Source organism: Rhagoletis pomonella, unplaced genomic scaffold (assembly GCF_013731165.1).
Source record: "Rhagoletis pomonella isolate Grant_MI unplaced genomic scaffold, Rhpom_1.0 Rhpom_scaffold_01405, whole genome shotgun sequence".
Lineage (NCBI taxonomy): Eukaryota > Metazoa > Arthropoda > Insecta > Diptera > Tephritidae > Rhagoletis > Rhagoletis pomonella.
Window position 1 is genome coordinate 28,639 of NW_023459959.1, and position 16,547 is coordinate 45,185.

The 16,547-nt window shown below is 36.6% G+C and overlaps 1 protein-coding gene across 5 annotated transcripts; it reads left to right on the top strand.

Annotated features, from left to right (window-relative positions):
• Positions 1 to 2,885: 2,885 nt before the first annotated feature.
• Positions 2,886 to 13,995, top strand: LOC118752336 (myb-like protein Q). Of its 5 annotated transcripts, none has more exons than XM_036487205.1 (2): positions 2,886 to 3,022; positions 12,533 to 13,995. In XM_036487205.1, exon 2 carries the CDS (start codon positions 12,634 to 12,636, stop codon positions 13,978 to 13,980), a length of 1,347 nt encoding a protein of 448 aa, XP_036343098.1. In that variant the 5' UTR covers positions 2,886 to 3,022; positions 12,533 to 12,633; the 3' UTR covers positions 13,981 to 13,995. The 5 variants fall into 5 exon arrangements, with proteins under 5 accessions (XP_036343098.1, XP_036343100.1, XP_036343099.1 ...); XM_036487207.1 differs by having other exon boundaries at positions 2,886 to 3,012; XM_036487206.1 differs by lacking the exon at positions 2,886 to 3,022 and adding an exon at positions 3,051 to 3,157.
• The last annotated feature ends 2,552 nt before the right edge of the window (positions 13,996 to 16,547 follow it).

A 16,547-nucleotide genomic window follows, 5' to 3' on the forward strand; every position in this document is an offset into this window, starting at 1 on the left:
TATACAGAACTCGGAGAAAACGTAAGAAATTTTCATCGCAATTTCTTCCGATTTTACACACGCTGAGCAAAAACAAAAGACTTAAGCAACGAACTAGAATTTTTTATTTTTTTGCGGAATAACTAAATTGGCTTTCGATGACATTTTGATGATTTTGTTAGTGTTCATGCGTTATATGAAAGAAAATTCGCAACAGCCTCGGCAAACAAAATTCTCAAAAATCAACAAAACTTGCACTTTATCATACTATAATTTAATGGGCTACAAAACTGCATACTCAAAATTGGAAATTTTCGATCAAAATTTTTTGGTATGCCTTGCAATTTTCCCCTGTTCTTTAAGCATTAATTAAACAAATTATTTGTAAGTTTTGTTATGGCATATTAATGTTAACGGTGTTATTCAGCTTTGTACCAAATGGAAAAGACAAAAAGGTCTAAGTGGTAGAAGTTATAGCTGCCATTTCGGAGATCACCACATCTCCTCATCAGACTTCTTTTTCTAGACTTCAGCAGACATCGATCCCGCATCATCGATGTGCTAAGTGGTTAGCGCTTCGATGATGCGAAACGAAAAACAATAAAAATGCCAAACAATTTGCAATTTTCGCAATTAACTCGAAATTTGGCAGGTGTACGAGTCAAACGGACCTCAGATTCAGCAGATCGAAATACATGTCGGTAGATTGAATACACCGCCCACTTTCTTTTTGCGCCGGTGTTGTTATAAATAGCATACCCAGAAGAGCGACTATACCCCATTTCACCCAGTAGGTACCATTACCATTACCAATATTACTATTACTATTTTAATATTTCAATACTAGTAGTTAACTCGAACAGGACATAAGATCACTCATAGAATAATTCATTCATTGGAAAATGTTCGCCGGTGCCTGATACCTAAAAAGCAAATGTTGCTTGATCGTTTGATCTTCATTGTTATGGGTATAGTTTTTGTTGGTTTAAAGTATGTACACAAAGTCCTTTACAGCTTTGAAGTTATAACTGTCAATCGTAAAATATGTGGCTTTGTGTTTCTAGGAAGAAGGTCCTAGAATAGGGGCCAACGAGGTTAAGAGCATCTCCACGATTTTTTTACAAGTAAAACGTTTAGTAGTCTTCCGCGCGATTTCTGGTGGGCGACCGGATGTTTTTACACAAATTTAGTAAACTACAGTTTCACACAAATACCTTGGCATTAGGGTTTGCGACATCTTCAAAAATATTTCTTCTTCTCGAAAGAGGTTCTGGCACCAAACTTTACGTTTCTAAGTACTAAATTTAGACGATGCTCATCAAATATTCATATTAAAATAAAATACAACGACTGCTTTATCGATCACATGTTATACGCATGATGTCGAAATCGTCGATAACGATGAGGTAATGATAATCAGACATTGAACAACCGGCCGTAAAAACAAAGGAAAGGAAACAACCAGGCGAGAGCCTTGGCGTTTTCTACGATGACATTTTTTCACCTATACAAAACTTGGACCACTTTAATGTACATATTGATAACTCCTACTTCAATCTCTAATTAATTTGCGTGTGAATATTCCCGTATTAACATATCGCTAGCTTAGAGGGAAAAGTGGCTAAGTCCACTTTTTATGAAAACTCATATGTATTTTAATGCAGGAGGCTAGAGAGATTAAGAATGAGTCGATTCGAAAAACGTGAAGGTCCAGAAAAGTTTGGAAAATGCAATAAGGCTAAAATAGGTCGAAATCTTTTAATAAAGATCGAAACCCTCTGATTCGTATGGAATTTTGCTTTGCTTTAAACAGGCAAAATGTTGTATTCAAATTTTTGCAAACTACTTGAAGAAAATGCTTACAAAAAGTATTTTCCTCTCCTCTACAATTTTTAAATTGTGACTTAGCAACTTTTCACTCTAAGCTAACGATATACTTTGTTGAAAACTTTAAAAATTGTACATAAAAAGTATATCATTGATATCAAATGTAGAGCTTATTTTTTCTCAAATGAAAACATTAATTTATTCATATATCTGGTCACACTCCACATAGGAATGTATCTGAAACGTATGTCGATTTGCTTTCCAGTGTGGTGTGTCGCTGAGATAACTAAATATTAAAGTACATAGATACTCTGTACTATAGGAATAACTAAAGTGTGGGCGAGAATATACTGCCAGGGAAAAAAAATAAAAATGATTTGAAGCCATACATAGAAGACGCTCTCTATAAGAGTAAGCTTTTTCTTGATAATTTTAGAATATTTCCTTTTGTGCTTAAAACAGGTGAGAAAAAGTACTCGACTCGTATTTACAAACAAGCTGGCAGCATGGCAGGGTAAAAATGTATTTGCTCGCATTCAATTTGTTGGCTTGCTCTGAGCGCTCAAGTGATTGATCTTTGCAGATATTTTCAGTGAAAACTTTAAGTGTAAAGTGAAAATTTAATAGTAAAATACTAAAAAAAAATATTTTACTTAACATTGAAGAAGTTAGTTTGCATAAAAGTTTCAGTTTATTGAAGGATTAAAGACATATTTTGATATACCAACGAATGGCTTTGTTTGTTTGCGTAGACATAGCAGAAAACCAAAACCGGAAGCAATATTAAAATTGAGAGAGTGAGAGCGGAAAAAAATAAATAAATAAAAATAAAAACATCTTCGTATGTATTTTACATTTCACTAAGTCGCTAGGTGTATGCGTATGCGTGCATCTGTGAGTGTGGGAAATTAGATTGTCACAATAGGGGTATTCTCTGAGTCTTGCAAAGCCCTTGCATGGTGCACAGATTGCACGGATTGCACGGTAAAAACCGGTTTTCGTATGGGACAGCTTTGCAAACCGTGCAATCCGTGCACCGTGCAAGGGCTTTGCAAGACTCAGAGAATACCCCTAATACAAATTTCTTAGTTGCAAAGTCGCCGATCGTGCGTGAGTTGGAACCAGAGAGAGAGAGAGAGAGATCTGGAAACTCTACGCCTATGTTAGTGCGTTCTATGTGGCAGATACTTCTTCATTACTACAAATGTATGTACATGTAAGTAAAACACTTATGGATGTATTTAGTAGGTAAACGATGTCAAGCATCTGCCAAAGAAAATCTGTATTTTGTGTAACTAAAAGCAAGTGAAGTGAAAAAGTAGATAGTAATAGCTATTGGTGACAGTGGAAAGTAATCATTTCTAACATACTAGGGCTATTCGCGATTCGGTGCATAAGAGCTGACAAATTTATGCAATTGCAGAAATATGCCATGGATTGTGAGCGACCTTTATTAAACTGTCATGGTAAAGCTTTTGCAAAACAATTTTTGTGCATCAGCTTTGGTTTTGTTTATGAATGCAATGCATAGCATTTTTATGCTATGGATTTTAGGTATTGCAAATTTGTCAAGCCATGACAAATGCAAATGCGTGTATTTTGTTTGTGTATTGCAAATTATTTGCAATACAAATTTGCAATGCAATGATGCTAGGCCATTTGCACCGGATCGCGAATAGCCCTACTATGTAGTTTCTAAATGCATGCTGATGCAAACTAAAGGATTTAAAAAAAAATAAATAAAAAATTGTGAAGTTGCAAAAAAGCATACATACAATAGCAAGATATAGTATATGAGTACACCAACATTTGTACATACATATGTATGTATGTACATATAAATGTCAATTGCCCAACGAAACATACTAAGTTTAGATAAGGTGCAAATTGTCATAGTGCCATTTTCTCAAGTAGGTTTTAAAAATTAACTGCCCTTCAAACGGCTCATAGCGTGTGTATAAATATGTATCTACTTACATACAAACATATGTATGCCTAAAACAAAACAAGTCTATCAAATCTTTCATTCAAATTTTAACCAGATTCAACATATTATGTAAATGTTAATAAAAATGTACAGTGCAACTAACGAAAAGAAGTTTAATACGTATGAATGTGTATCATTTTAAAAAAAGTTTAATAAAACAAACGAAAACTCAATGCTACTTTCCAAATCACCTTAAATTGTTAGTGCTCTCACATCGAAGAAGCCGCTGCAATCGGCAGAGAAAATATATTATCAGTGCTTCTTTTTTAATGCGAGTTATACTATACGAAATTAGATCCATTGACAAGATTTCTATTATTTTGTTACTGGCTTTGAGCGTGTAGCCGCATACGTCGTTGTATAGGTTTTTATACATATACATATGTACGTTAGGGTGATTCTTAAATGTAGGAAGCAAACCTTTACATCAGATTTCCTAAGCCCCAACTCCTACGTCGATGCTACTATAGTCAAGTCTCTAGAGTCAAGTCTTAGAGTAATCTGGCCTTTGACCCCTTTACGACACGCCTTAACCGACTCCAATCGGGACCAAAATTTATAAGTGATATCTTCGACTATGGTGGTATCGATTTTTCGTATTAGATGAATAAAAATAACTTAAAGTTTTTGAGTCTCTATGGAGGAATCTGTACTTTACCCCCTGTGCGACACGCCTTAACCGTCCCCAATCGGGACCAAAATTTATAATGTGATACCTGGGACAGTGGTATTACCAATTGAGGGGTGAAACTGAAGCCAAATCGTTTACTTGATTTTTTTATGGACTACCCTAATGTACATATGTATGTTACTGCACCAACTTGGCGGTAAATCTGAAAGCTGAAATGCTTTTATCGGCGACGAAAATCTAATGACATTTCATATACGATGTAAAAGTATATATGTACATATGTAAGTACATACATGCCGCCTTAAAGTTGCACGACAACTTCAGTAGACGTTCACTGAAGTGTAACACTTTTCCTTTTGATAGTAATATGTAGGTACATAAGTATGTATAATTTACGAAGACTCATATATATATATATATATGTATGTAGCTACTATACATACTGACATGTGTATATATGTACATTAGATAACATCACTCCCCAAACAAACAAAAAATCGGTACTGTCCGTTGCAATTATAAAATCAATTATACTTTAAGACTTAAGAAAACAAAACAAAAAAAAAAAAATAACAAAAACAAATAACTTTTAAGACTTTCACCAAAATATTTCACAACAATATTAAGATTTGAAAATACCTCCAAAAATTGATTTTTTTTATGAATTAAATTAATTTCTTAAATATGTTTTTTGAAAAAATCCCCTCAAATTACAAAACGGTTTAAGCTTAAAAAATTGCATAAAAATATGTAAAAAAAAATATAAAAAAATTTTTACCGAATCGATATAATGAGATTTTTGATGCTGTTTTTTAACTTTTTTCAAAGATTGATCTGCGAAAAACTTGAGTAACTGAACCAAAACCATTCTGGTTTAGACTTATGGGATCTCAGTAGAAAGTAGAAGTAAAAAAAGAGCATCAAAAATCTCATTGTTACGATCCCGTTTAAAAGATTTTAGGCGTTTAGGGCTCGATATGTGTGTATGGTTCGGCTAGATATGCCCAGAAGAAATTTCGATCTACATATATATGTGCATTAGGGTGAGTCATTTTCCATACAAAAAAACATCGGTACTGTTTCCTTGGGAATTATAAAAGGTAATATCTTTTAAGGCTTCCGCTGAAATATTTCGGAAAAGCAATAAGAAATACCTTCAAAAAAATTTTGTTTTAAAAATATTTTTCCAAAAAATCTCCTCAAATTATAGAAGAGTTTAGACTTAAAAGGTCTGCATACATTTTTTTTTTGATTTTTACAACAGAATCAAAATAATGAGATTTTTGTATTTATTTTCAAATCGGTCCAGCTCACATAAACCTTAGTACTCTACCGAAATGTTTTGGCGAATCTCTTAGTATATGTATATTCAATTTTATAATTCAGGTGGAAAAACCGCAACTTTTTGCTGAGGCATCCTCATGTACAGTGACTCAAACAAATGATCACGTGATTTTTTTTAACATTCGTAATGTCAGGCTAAATTATTTTTTATTATTTTTCCTTTAAGGCCACGGGCCTAGACGACATAATACCAACCCAACTGCAGAAGTCTCCGTAAGTGTCGTGCAGCTGTTTGGTGTCTATTTTCAAGGGCTGTTTGGCTACGGGTCATGTTCCGGGGCTTTGGAGGGTAGTCAGAGTGGTGTTCATTCCCATGGCGGGACTTCTCAGCATGCTCACTGCAAGGGCATGCTTACTGCAAGGGAGAGAATTTTGATATCGAGGGGGGCTTTTAATAATGTTTTGCCAGAGGCTGTAGTTAACGCCCTAAATAAGCTAGAGGTCGGAGCCGGCCTTGTCTGGTTTATTTACCGCCTGCTTTGCAACAGAACTGTCGGGGCAGAGTGGGGCTGCACTTCAATCCAAAGATGTGTGAGCGGAGATGTACCCCGGTGGAGTTCTGTCGCCGTTGCTTTGGGTCGTTGCCATCAATGATCTGTTAGTGGCTTTGGAAAGAAGTGACTGTCGGGTGGTTGCCTATGCTGATGATATAGTATTGATAACAAAAGGAAAATTTCCGGAAACTTTCAATTTATGCAGGGTTACCTGAGCTTAGTTGAGAACTGGACTTATAGTTGCGGGCGGGTGTAAATCCCGGTAAAACGGAGCTTGTTTTTTTACTAGGAGGTATAAAATACCGAATTGCCGTCTTCCCTTAACGGGTGGTCTTTTTCTAAGGCTCTCTTACATGGCGAAGGTCTTGGGCTTGGTCTTTGACAGCTTTCCCGGAAGCTTTCGTAGAGGAAAGAGTCAAGAACGCCTCAATACTGTTGTAGAGGGGCCATTGGCAAACGCTGGACCTCTCGACGAAGGTAGTTCATTGGCTTATGAATCCAAAATCAAGCCAATTTTATTATATAGGGTACTCGTCGGGTGGAACGCACTATCCGGAATCGACGCCCTGTAAGCTTATTTACAGATGTACCGAAGCTTAATGAAAAGGTTGATGGAGGTGTCTTCTGCGCAGAACTCTCCATCAACCTGATCACTGAAACGTTTTCCAGACTGAGGTGGCCGCGACAAAAGAGGCTTCGGATTGGTTGCTCTTTAGTGTAACACATTTTAAGGAGGTGAATATTTATTCAGACAGCCAAGTAGCTATCAGGGCTCTTGGTTTCCTGACGGCGCGCCGAGAACGGTGAAGGAGTGTTTGACTTCCCTATCGACCGCATCTGATTACTTCGTTATTAAGCTTATTTGGGTTTCCGGTCTCAGCGAAATCACTGGCAGCTACATGGCCGATGAGTTCGTAAGACAGGAAACACTCAAGGAATTACTTCCGGATAGGGAAGGTCTGGATGTTCCCCTGTGGTCTGTAGGGTGGTCTGCTTCGGAACAGATGAGCGTTTAGTCAGCTCAAAGAGCGCTGGGCGAAGACCCTGGAATGCAAGGTTGCAAAATCCTTCTGGCCACGGGTAGACCGCATGTCTCACTATTGGTGGGAGGGCTTACTGGTCACTGTGTGATTGGTAATCATGCCGAAGGCTGAACGTCATTGATAACCCTTACTGAACCAGCTGCTTGGAGGATGATGAGGTGGAATCATCTCCACACCTGCTGCTCTGCCTTTGCGAGCCTAAGGTTTAAGCACCTTGGGTCGAACTTTTTTCGCACTCGCGAGAGCTCTCGGGAATGGACATTAGTCCTACAAAAAGTCATAAGTGTCCTCATTCCCCTTAGCTTCCCCTTCATTCCCCAAATTTATTAACCAAAACCATAAAAATCACAGTTTCAAACTTTATACAAAGTTTAGGAAAATTCAACAAATTTTCGCCAAAATTTCAACTTTTTAATCTGAATCTTTAGAACATTTTGTCTGCATTTTGTATGTTCAAGTTTCAACCGGCTAAAAATTCGCGTTGATTTTTGACATTTTTTTTAGACTGGTTCGGGGCTGTTTTAACCGACTTCCAAAAAAGGAGGAGGTTATCAGTTCATCGGAATATTTTTTTTTATGCATAACTTTGAACCACGTCAACCGATTCCGATAATTCTTCGGATCGGAAAGGTAGTGTCTCAGAGGTGATCCCGTATTAATCTGGTTGAGATCCGATCATTGGATCTTTTTTTTTTCATATGAGAATTGAAGTCGGTTTTGTTCTTTGCTTAAAAATTACTTGTATATATAAGAAGTGCAACTTACAATAACTGGTGTGGATGTTTTTGAAATGTTGTTGCTTATATTGAAAAAAGTGCAATCGATGTCAATTGCCTTAGAAGCTAAAAAGATAGCATTCTTTACTGGATTCGGCCAAAATCGCTTAACCTTCTGCTGTGCCAATCAATAAGGGAAGAAGACAGATATTTTAAGTTTGCTATGGCGTATCTTGAAAAAGTGTATGTAATAGTTACCAAATTATCGATGATTTCCCCTTTCTGACTACTTAGACCTGTTTTTCTTCCTAATTGGGTCATAAAAACCATCTTACCTACTAACTCTTCGCTTTCGCAAGATGGTGTGTAGTTAATATTTTTTCTATTTTACTCGCTCTACATTCGCTCTTTCTCTCCTCTTCTTTGCCCTTAATAAGCCATCGGATTTAAAAAAAAAAATAAATAAAATCATACTGAAGTGACGCTTGAGGCGAGGTTTGAAATTTGCATTTACGCCAATGTTGTAGTAATTTTCGTTTCGACATTCCAAATTTATTTCTTAATTTGTTTGCATTCATTCGTGTGTAAGGGCTTTATGTGTTTGAAATTGGTACTAAATGTTTATTTTGATAGTTATTTCAATTGCAAAGCGTGAAGCACATACAATTTTTATAAAATTTAACTTAAGCACACTTACATGGCCATTAATTTACATTCCTAAACACATATATTTACAGTGAATTAAATGGCATTATACATACTTATGTACATTAAAATAAATTTAGGAAATAAAATGTTGAAAAAAAAATAACTCTAGTCTAAATTCAGGTGTTGGTTGAGGAGGTCACAGTGCAATATATACATATGTAAGTACATATTTATAGACTACTTATAAGTTCAAGTACTTGACGAACCTGAACAGTTCGAAGATACATTTCCCTAATGTCGCACAAGGGTTTCATATAGCAAAAAAAAACTGGCCAAAAATCAAGACCAAGTTGAAACTAATTACAAATTTGATGCCAGATTTTAAAAACTCGAAATAGCGTATCCAATATGACGGACTGAATACTCAAAATATCATTTAATCTCAACAAAAATTAAAACTTGGGGGGTTACTTAATGACATAGGATAAAAATCGTCGAAGCGAAAATTTGGTTTTTCATAGAATATTAGGAAAATGGGCGTGGTATATATCTCAAAAACTACTTCATTAATATAGACCAAATTTAGTGCAAACATTGCGCTTAGCTTCGTTAAGCACCATTGTTGAAAAGTTTTTAAATCGGACGAAAACCACGTAACGGTGATTTCAAAAACGAAAACTAAGCTATATATAAGGGTTACTGGTTTAAAATAAAAGTAAACGCGCAGATACCCGCAGCTAAATTTTTTAATTTATGCTAAAGGCTCAACCGCGAATGGCAATGGCAAGTCCAAAGTGGTACCTTTTTTTGTAGCTCAACAATTTAAAAATTTTCTACTAAAAGAAACATCATCTTTAATGTAGTATTTTAATAAATATCGTAAACTTACTTGTTTAGATACCAACAATAATATGTGATAAATATATTAACTCCGATCACGTTTTTAGAGTATTTATAAAGGATACAATGTTAATTTTTTAAAGTAAAATAAAAGCAGCGGTTCACCATAAATCTAAATAATGAAAGATTTATATATAAAGTGTAATTTTCGTCCATCAAGGCTAGACTTTACTGCCCAATTGCTTACTTGTTGGCAAAAAAGATTTTCTATTGTTAATGATGATTCCCAAATAGACGAAGCTCTCGGCTATGGTCTATGGTAACCTCATCAGATCAACAGAATTCAGTGTTTGTATTGGTTTGAACAAAAAAAGTGTAAGCCTGTAAGAAGATCAAACCCACTGCACAGTGAGGAATTAGCGACAAATGTATTTCAAAAACGACTTTTTTCAGTACTTGGGACAGATTTTAGAAATAATTGCATAATCCTGATTAAAAAAAAAAAATATATATATATATGGGTATATTCATGGTGAAATATAAGTCGCCATTAAGGAATTTACAGCTTTCTGACATAATTTTCAATGGAATATCTGTCAAAAACGTTGCAACTAACTTTAGAGACCACTTTACATATTTCGGCTATGAATATACGCCATATATTTTTAATTAGTTTAATTATAAATTAATTAGTAATTTTAATAGTTTTTTTAATTCGGGGTTAGACAATGTTTTGTAAAATCCGTTGCAAGTACTTAAAAAAACTTATTTAATTCGGAAAAAATGTACTCTTCCAGCCATGTTTGCACAAAATTAGTGGAAAATTTCCCACTGTACAAAGTCGCGCTTACCCTCGGAGGTGGCGCAAAACCGCACATCCTTCCATTTGTGTAGAAATATCAATATGAACAACACAAATTGGAGTAGAACCTCGGCCAAACACTTAACAAAAGTTTAATTTCCAAATTTTTATTTTTTACTAGTTTTCTCTCACCCACTTTACCTACGTATGTAATTTCTACGTGTAGCGTTAGGTGTAATTTATTTCAATAAAACTTAACAAACTTACTCTTAACCAAAAACATAGGAGAATCAAATTAACCCTTCTTAAATGTCTTGCGCCTAAGATTTGATACATATTTCAATTACCTAATGCCCTTAATTCAAATTAAATTTTGCTTTTTAAACCATTTCTATTGATACCCATATTGTAATAATTCATTTAACTTATTAAATAATTTAAATAGGAATTTGTAAGTAGATGGCAACCGTCTTCAAACAGCTCAAAAATGTTCTAAATGTTCAAACTGAACATTTTTTAACGCTATTTCGTTTGGCACGCTTATTCTAGTATATTTCAACTTTTGTATAATTTGAATAAATTTGACTTTTAAAACAGGTGGCAGCACTCCTCCAAATATTTTCAAACTACAACCTTCTTATAACTCTTCCATATGGCACCCATATTGTTATATATATTTTAATTACCTAATTTCCTTAATTCAAGTTGAATTCGATTTTTTAAACAGTTGGCAACCCTCTCAAATGTTATTTGGCCTTTCTAAACCATTTTGATTTATAGCCATATTTTAATAGTTGACATAACTTAATAAATAATTTAAATTAAGTTTAATATTTTAATGGGTGGGAACCCTCTCTAAATCCCTAAAAAATATTTTAAATGTTCAAACAAAAGATTTCTTTACATCTTTCGTCTGACACCCACATTGTAATAAAATATTTCAAATACTTAATTCCTTTAATTCAAGTTGAATTTTATTTTTTACATTTAGTTCTGTATGTGAGGTGCAACGCTGCTCTCTCCGCTAACGTCCATTTTTATCCATGCGCATCTATGGTACCACAAATATGTACCTCCAGGGATATGCAGTATGAAAACTCCCATTTGTATGGGATGTGCCACGTCCCCTTGTCTAATCGAGATAAAGGCTGTACTATAATATACGGCAGGCTAAGTGACACCAGTGTGCAAAATTTCACGATGCTCGCTTGAGTAGTTAAAGCGTAACGAACAAACACACTAGGGGTATTCTCTGAGTCTTGCAAAGCCCTTGCACGGTGCACGGATCGCACGGTTTGCAAAGCTGCCCATACGAAAACCGGTTTTTACCGTGCAATCCGTGCAATCTGTGCACCATGCAAGGGCTTTGCAAGACTCAGAGAATACCCCTACTAACTTTCACATTTGTGCAAATCCTAGCTTTGTGGAAGTTACGTTCGGAAGTTTCTTTTAATTTATTTTGGAACGAATTTCCATCATCCCTTGTCAAGTTTGGTTTGCAGACAAACCGGTTTCGGCATTGTGCCATCTTCAGCGTCATTTCGCTTTCTGTCTGGTTCGAGTTTTTGTCCTTAATTTATGTTCATTTATCTTAGGTAATGTGATTTTCGTCGATGATTAATTATAATTAAACTAAAACTAAAACTAATAATTATTAGAAATGCCATAGTGTCCTTTTTTATTTCAGAAGCAGGTAATACGTTAATCTTCCTCTTTTAATTTTTTATCGGCAAAAATGATAAGTTAAAAAATTGTTGTATTAGAAGGTTTAAAGAAGTGATGTAATGTGGAACGATTTTCCGTCATCCCTTGTCAAATTTAGTTTGGAGACAAACCCATTTCGGCGTAACATCACACTTTTACCCTGTCGGAAACACCAACAACGAAAATGAGAAGTTTAAAAAAGTACTTGTGAGAGCAAAATAATGGAAATTTTAATTTGAATTAACGGTAGTGTATTTGTACTCGAAATTTGTGTCCGGACGTTATTGAAACAGGAAGTGAAAGGGGCAAATCAGATTTCTAAAATAAGTGTGAAAAGAAATACGAAATTGATATATATGGTACTATGCCATTTTTGATACAAAAATGCGAGAATTTGAATTGCATGCATTTTTTCTATTTTTGGTTGACTATTTCTCGGATTTTCAGATTCATAAATTTAGTACGGATTTAATATGTGGTAATGTTGCTAAATCTAATTTTTCTCTCCTTTTATCAGAATTACTTAAAAATGTCTAAACCAGCGGAGGACTATTGGTAGGCATTGGGGTCAAGAATACCCATCTACAACGTAAACAAACGACGATTGCTTTGAAAGCAATGACTAAGACGTCTAATAAAATGTCTGGTATTACTAACAACAACAACAACAACAACAACATCAATACAAATAACAATACCATAAACAAACTGAGTGAAAAGTTTTTAAGTACAAATACAACAAAAAACATAGAAGTGTCTACTCTGCCAGCTGGTGCCAACACCACCACAACCAACAATAACAACGCCATCTCCCTTAATAACCCGAAATCACATAGCAACGACTGCGACAAAATAACACAACAGCAATTTTCTGCTGCGATTTCTAGCAAATTACAAGCCCCACAATCACGTCGCTCGCTCCCAGCTCCTAGCACAACGCAACGCTCACTCCAACAGCAACATCATCATCAGCAGCAGCAACAGCAACAGCAACAGCAAAGCGTGACGACGAATTCCTCGGTATTGCCATCAGCCAACACAATTACGAAATACTCAAGCAGCTCCACATTGCCTTCACACCAACTTCAAACCATTGCCACCGTACACCATCATCACTCGCAACAGCACGCGGCGGAGGCAACTATCGCTCCCAGCGGTACTACAAAAGCCGCACAACCACAGCAGCACCATCCCACATCCTCGAATAACGTGAAGGATCATCATCGCCACCATCAGCCGGCGACATCGAAGCATTTGAGTAGCGAAAGTGACGGCACAATTACCAGCGCACCTTTGTCCACTAATTCCGTCACCTTACAGCAACAGCGCAACGCATACAATCTGCAGGCGCTTAAGGCCGCCGATCATTTGAAGGCACCAGCACACTCCATACCGCCGCGGTATCAGCCGCCACCCCAACCAGCAGGTAACCAGGCTGGCATATTGAAGCACATAAGTAATTTGCGTAGCAGCGGCGGCGGTGCTGAAAGTGTGGAAACCCTGCTTGGCCAACGTCCGTCCGCAGTTGGCAATAAGCATCAAACCACGTCAAATTTCGATACAACGCACTTCAATCTTAAATATCCACCGGATATACCGCAACTGTCGCCTGTCTATATACCAGATTCACTGAAATTACCTGGTGGCAGCGGTCGCTACTTGCAAACGCATCAAACACTTTCGCAGCGGCAACCCACACGACTAACAGGCAGTGTCGCGAATCCGCAATACTTTTACAACTCACATCAACAACAACAACAACAGCAGTATCGCCAGCAACAGGTGGAGCAGCAACAGCAGCAGCATCAACAAGATATGCTTAAGTTTGTGCGAAAAACTGATCAGGATCATCCATCGCCAAATGCTTCGATTACCTCGAGTGCAGCAGCCGTGCCAACGGGCGGCACTCGGCTCACGGCCGAACAAAATAGACAATTGCAGGTACGTAAATCTTTTCATAAGTAGATTTAGTAATTTTTTGTCGAAACTGACAAAAATCAACGCGCTCCCAAAATTGCCGCCCAGGCTTGGAAGTACTTAGTTAGTCAGCCAATATCCTAAGTGCAGCTTGGCTGTCACTACAAACACTTAAACTCCTACCTCTTCACCAATATTCAGCCACATAGTCCATGGCATACTGTTGAATATAGACTCCACATCCTGAAACAGAAACAGTATGTAAGCCCGGGCCTAGAGGTTAAGCCGGCACTTAAAATTTTGCAATAGTATCTCTTCCGCGAAACCAGTGATGGCTTACTTTCTGTGGCATCAAAAAGACATTAACGTCTAGATCTCTGTCTACAGTACTGCACCAAATTAGCAGCTATTTCTTTCAAGTCTACACTTGGCCTTAAAGGTCACCCCGTGGATGAAGACAGTAGGTTTAGCAGTCCCACCAGAGAAGTCCCAGGTGTTCTAGTGAAAGCTCACATACAGCACATGGCAATCGTTCTTTGAAGTTTGGTAAGTAAATTGCCCAAGCTATTGATTGCGTGATCGCTCCACCACCGCACAAATCCATAGGATTCCTCTGTTAATGAAGATCTGTTCATATTACTAGAATGCTGTCAAGGCTTTCGAGGTCCCAAGTAGACTTCCATAAAATTTTACTGCACACCTAAACTCTTAGCTTTAGTAGAAATCGAAATAATGCCGTAAATAGGGGTAGGAAAAAGACTCTTCAACCTTCTTCTAGGCATTTCACTTATTCTTCTTATACGGCGCTGTAACCGCCTAAGCGGTTTTTGGCCGAGGTCAACAAAGCGCGTCAGTTGTTTCTCTTCTGTGTCAACTGAGGCCAAATGGAAAGCCAGTGATGCCAGGTTGTGGGTAATTTCCCTATTTAAGGGATATTTTGCAGCAAAAATTATTAAAAGGGAAAAAAGGGACACATAAAATAAAAAAAGGATTTTCATTTAATGCAATTAATAATGAATAATGGATTGGCGCTTACACATATGTTAGTGTTTGGCCGAGCTTCTCCTCCAACTTATGGCGTGCGCCTTGATATTGTCACACAAAGCGTAGGGACCTACAGTTTTACGCCGACTCCGAACGGCGATTGTATTTTTATGAGAAGCTGTTTCTCATGGCATAAATACACTCGGAGGTTGGGCATTGCCTGTCGAGGGACGACCGCTCTAAATTTTTTGCGATGTTGCTTTGACCAGGGCTTGAACCCAGGTGCTAGTGAGTGAAAGCGCGTACTGCTTACCATTACACCACGGCGGCCGACTAATGCAATTATCGATGCATAATTAATCAATATTCAAAAATATTCGACACTTACATAATTAGTCGTTGAGTAAAATTATGTATAAGTATTAAAAATTTTAACTACAATTTTGAAATTTTTCTCCCTATAACCAATTCAAGCGCAGATTATGAAAGAATCTTTTCAATTGTAACCAAGGTGTATTAAACAAGGTGTGATTGACAACACAGGTAGGCTCTCTTTTAAGGTACTATTATGCCAAAAAATATAAACAATCGATTGAAAATTCATACAAAATTGTTTCAATTTGACTTTATAGGATGGTTCTTCTGAGAGCAATGTCAAATTCAATCACACTTTGTTGAATACATTTTGATTGTAACCATGGCTGAGAGCCAACTTTAGGAATTTTGACGTTTGCTAGCATTTTTGAAAATTTCTCTCGCCGTCATTTCATTCGTTTGTTTTTATTTTCACTCGAACCAAAGAAATATATTTCTGTCGAAACAACAAAATTTGAATGTATATACATACATACATACATATCGTCGTTTAAACCGCGTATGTGAAGTTGTAAAAATTATTTTCTAGAGCGTAAAAACACTCATATTTCAAAATGGTTCTTTTTTTTATAAAGCAATCGCATTTCTGGCTAGTATATTTCAGGACGAATGGATAAGGATTTAGCCAAGAGCTTGTGTTAGCAAATCAAATTTTTGGCAGCCAATGTCAGATACGCGGTTTTGCAGAATGACGATACGCGGTTTTGTACTTTAAACGACGATATGTATGTACTAGGAATGTCAGTCCCGGTATTTTCGGGATTTATAATTTGCACGTATGGCAATAATAGAAACTCCTTTTCTTGGCCAGTATTGCATATACACTGAGGGAAAAAAAAATATTAAAATCAAATAGAAACGTAATTGATCTTACTATAAACATCCACGAAAGTACTGTAGATACATATATTGGTAAATATTCAATTCAATTACGCGTTCGTACTGAAACGGCATCCGTGAAGAATAATCAGACAAAAACTAAAAAAAAAAAATTTATTTGCATGTTGCCTGCAGTGGAATTCGAACCCGACCGTCTCCGGATATCAACAACTTGTGGCAAGCATCTTTGCGCACTTAGCTACACCCAGGCATATAAATTTGCTTTCAAATGTTGAATATCGATCAACACCACAGCACGCGATTTATACTATGTATGTATGTGTGTGTTGTCACCGCTCTAAGAGCGGCGCTCTGCATGCTTGGGGTGCGTACCCTGTAGGGAAACCCCGAACTGGTGAACCAAACTTGTAGTTCCG